At 42.7% G+C, this 4,088-nt stretch overlaps 1 protein-coding gene across 1 annotated transcript; it reads left to right on the forward strand.

Annotated features, from left to right (window-relative positions):
- Positions 1 to 410: 410 nt before the first annotated feature.
- LOC143884811 (putative ubiquitin-like-specific protease 1B) lies at positions 411 to 1,032 on the forward strand. The gene is made up of 3 exons (XM_077388615.1): positions 411 to 550; positions 645 to 739; positions 819 to 1,032. Exons 1-3 carry the CDS (start codon positions 425 to 427, stop codon positions 982 to 984), a joined length of 387 nt encoding a protein of 128 aa, XP_077244730.1. The 5' UTR covers positions 411 to 424; the 3' UTR covers positions 985 to 1,032.
- The last annotated feature ends 3,056 nt before the right edge of the window (positions 1,033 to 4,088 follow it).

Here is a 4,088-nt window from a genome sequence, read left to right on the forward strand (position 1 = left end):
ACCTACAACATCTATGGAATGTCAGACAATACCTGACTGGCACTGTAAGTGTCATTTTTTATCATTAATTTCTACATTACTGTAGGGAATAATGTACATCTGACATTTACTTCTCTTCCTTGAAGATTGTCGATATATATGGGAAGCACGTGCAGTCCTCCAACGACGATGGGTTAGCAGATCCTGCAATGGGGGGAATTGTCTTCGTTCCATCGGTGGTACATGTAAGTGTTATTTCTATCATCCTACATTGAGGTTTACATAAGATTTTATCTGTAGTATCCCATTGAATTCCTTTTTTTTATAGGGAACTCTTACTGCAGTAGGGACCGAAGTCACTGAGGTCCAGAGGGTAGAAAAGTGGAGGACAGCGAATGACACTCTACACAGTAGACTTATAAACCACCACCTCGAAGCAGTAAAAATGGTACTATTACCATTATGTGAAGACAACCATTGGGTTCTCCTCATTGTCGATATGGTCAACAAAATCTTCCACGAATGCAATTCCTGTAAAGGAATAGAGTTCCAGGAAAGAGCAGGATTGACCGTAAGTGGGTTAGCATCTTTAATGTTTTCCTACTTATAAATCTATACGTATAACACTTTTGTTTCCTAAACCTGTCAATGTTAACCACTTGCAGGTTGTGTTGTTGAAGGAGTACTTAAAGGAAAGGGGCTGTGATATAGACCACTTTCAATATGCGCAGATGGAAAATTTCCCACAACAGGCCAATGGGTCAGTATATTAGTATATTTAAATGTTTATTTTTCTAGGCTATGATTTTGATTCGCTCAATACAACTGTTGTTATGCAGGTTCGACTGTGGTTTGTTCGTGCTTAAAGCGATCGACCATCTGTATGCAAATGATCCATTTACTTTCAGCAAGTCTGACATTCCCGCTTATCGGCTGCAGCTCTGCGAAAGATTCTTGCGCGGAGAGTTTGGGGACTGTGGTGATTTCCTTAAGGGGGATATATGACTGAAAAATGAAGAACCTCTCTTCAAGTTCTGATGGATGTTGTAAACATGGTGGACATTGATGGTCTTTCCACTGAAGTTTTCTGTGTATTTGTAAGCAAAATGGGGTAAAATGGGCTACATTTATTTGTTGGGCGCATATGTGTAGGACAAAAAGCAGGGTGTAGAGACACAGAGGGAGGGTTTGTTTGTATCTCAGCATACTGACAACTATGTATTTGTAATGAAAAATCAAGTTCTGTGAAGTGATGGTGTTTGTGGCATTGGGTTCATTGCGAAATATGGTAAAGGTCTTTGAAAATCATCAAATATTTGTTCATAAAGTTTTGGGGGAATTTATATTTCTATTGGATGGAAATATGATTTATTTGTAATTATGGTTATTCTCTCTACTTTATATTTTCATCGTCATAGTTGGCAATGGGACCCCTGTTTTTTGTGCTTTTCCGGTTTTGTTTGGTTGGTTGAACTGTTGGGAAGAAAAAAATTCTTCCTCAAAGTAGTTCATAAATTGCACACTTAATTTCTTACAACACCCACCCTCTTCTTTCCAAATGGACTTTCCACCCCACACCATAGGATGATCCATAACGTCCATTTGATGGGCCACAATTTCAATAGTTTGTGTAGCAAAAGACAATTCATACAAAATAAAAATATAAAATAAATGGGTTAGCAGATCCTAAAATGGAACCTCCAAGGATTCTCGGAATTCCGAGATTCGGTCCAGTATAATGTGAAAACAACCGTCTATTCTCGGAGCTCCGAGAAATTTTCTCGGAACTCCGAGATTCGTACCAGTAGCCTAAAAAAAAAACCTGTATATTCTCGGAGCTCCGAGAAAATTTCTCGGAACTCCGAGATTCGTTCCAGTAGCCAAAAAAAAAACCTGTATATTCTCGGAGCTCCGAGAAATTTTCTCGGAACTCCGAGATTCATTCCAGTAGCCTAAAAAAAAACCTGTATATTCTCGGAGCTCCGAGAACATTTCTCGGAAGTCCGAGATTCGTTCCAGTAGCATATACAAGAAACCGGAAATTGTCGGAGTTCCGAGAGTAATTCTCGGAACTCCGAGATTCGGGCAATGGAAATTTTTTTTTTCTTTTGTTCTCGGAACTCCGACACAGTGTCTCGGAACTCCGAGAATCGGCCCAGGAGCTTCATAACCCTGGACCCGGTTCCTTTTTTTTACTTCACTTTTCTTCTCTTCTTTCCCTATACCTAAACCACTTCTCTTGAAACCGTAAGTCCACTTTTTCTTTCGTTCCGTCATTTTCTCCCTACATCTTCCTCCAAAACCCGCTTCTCCCTTCCAAATCCCTCTCTTCTTCCTAAAACCCTAGCATTTCACCCCTTTTTCGTTTTTTCTTTCTTCCCTTCTCTATTTCTCTTTTTGGCCTCCATTTTAGGGCTATTTCTCTTCTACTTTACATATCACTTTTGTCTCCATCCATATTTCCTGTCACCATGCCTCCTAAAACCAAAAATCTCAACATCGGAGGCTCCTCCCAAGTTGAAGACCCCGAATACGTTCGTGAAGAAGTTCCCGACGAAGAAGGGCCTTCACGGAAGAAGTCCAAGGCCAAGGCTGTGGCTGCCGAGGTTGTGGCCAAGTCCTATTTCACTGGGGATAAGGCGAAGAAACTCTGGGACGACGTCGGCACTAGGCGCGTCCTCACCGGTAGGTACATTGATCCCCCTGTCCTTGAAAATTTTGATTTAAAGGCCAAATTTGATGCCCTTCATTGGACACCCATCCTTCACATTAACGAACCCGTTTACCCTCGATTGGTGCGTCTCTTCTATGCCAATCTCACCATTTCCCCTTCCTTCTTCAAAATCGAATCTAAGGTGAAGAAAACTGTCATCAAACTCACCTATCAGACTTTTGCCACAATATTTGGGATTAGCCATGACGGCCTCTTACACTATTTTTGGCCGGACGATGGGACGCATGAACTTGATGATATTGATCATGACACTGTCTATGGGCGGATAACACGGCGCTACCACCCTAATATGCCCGTACAATCTGCCGACCTCATTCCGGTTGCGCGCGTGCTCCATAACTTCATGTACCACATCTTCATACCTCGTGGTGGGATGCGTGAAGCCGTAAGACCCTTAGAGGCATATATTATCTACAGCATCCTAGAGGGCCGCCAGCTTTGTCTGCCATATATCATGTTTCGCTTCATGTTTCAGACCCCTGAACGCTACCGATCTTCCTTGCCATATGGCATGATTCTCACCCGTGTCTTCCGGCACTTCGGCATCACCTTGGATGGAGAGATGACCATGACTCCTACTGCCCCGTTTGATGTTCCGACATTTAACCGCATGGCTCTTAATGAAGCAGCGATTGACATCGATGTTCACGATGGAGGAGGCTATGAAGCCGAGGACCAGCCTGCACCGGCACCTCAGCCTTCAGGAGATACATCTCAGTTCTGCACTCGCCAGGATTTGGCTCACATGCAGGAGGCCATTGAGCGATCCATGGCCTCTCAGTTTCAGCAGTTGTCTACCCATGTCGACTCTGCGATTTCGACTCGCTTCCATACCATGACTTCCCACTTTGATGACCAGTGGGCCGCCTATTATCGCTACATCTCCAGTGGTCAGTGGGGCCAGGCGCCGGGCAGTTCTTCTCATCACCCACCGCCTCCTTCGGAACAGTAGATAGCTCTAGTTCTCTGATGATGGATCCTGTGTTGTTCAGATTTCTTTTTATATTAGCCTTATCTATATGTTTCTATAGTGTTTGGATTATCAGTTGGTTGTATGGATCATATTTAGGTAGTTGCTTGGATAGTAAGTTGGATCTTTTTGGGATGTATTCCGTTTTATATAATTCTGTCACTGTTATGATGTGTCGTGGATGCTATGTCCTTTGAGTGGTTGTACGCACTTTCATTGGCTCACAGCTACTCTCTTTCCTTTTGTTCCACCTTTTTTGGTGATGACAAAAGGGGGAGAATATTTAAGCTCCCAAGTCATAATAATATGCATATATTAAGGGGGAGTAAAGCTCTATGCTCCATTTTTTTGGGACATCAATGCCCATGAAACGAACAAAAAGGTCAATAAATAAAGGTTGCAAAA

Source organism: Tasmannia lanceolata, unplaced genomic scaffold (assembly GCF_043159265.1).
Source record: "Tasmannia lanceolata isolate RefF3 unplaced genomic scaffold, GAP_Taslan_0.1 ptg000002l, whole genome shotgun sequence".
Lineage (NCBI taxonomy): Eukaryota > Viridiplantae > Streptophyta > Magnoliopsida > Canellales > Winteraceae > Tasmannia > Tasmannia lanceolata.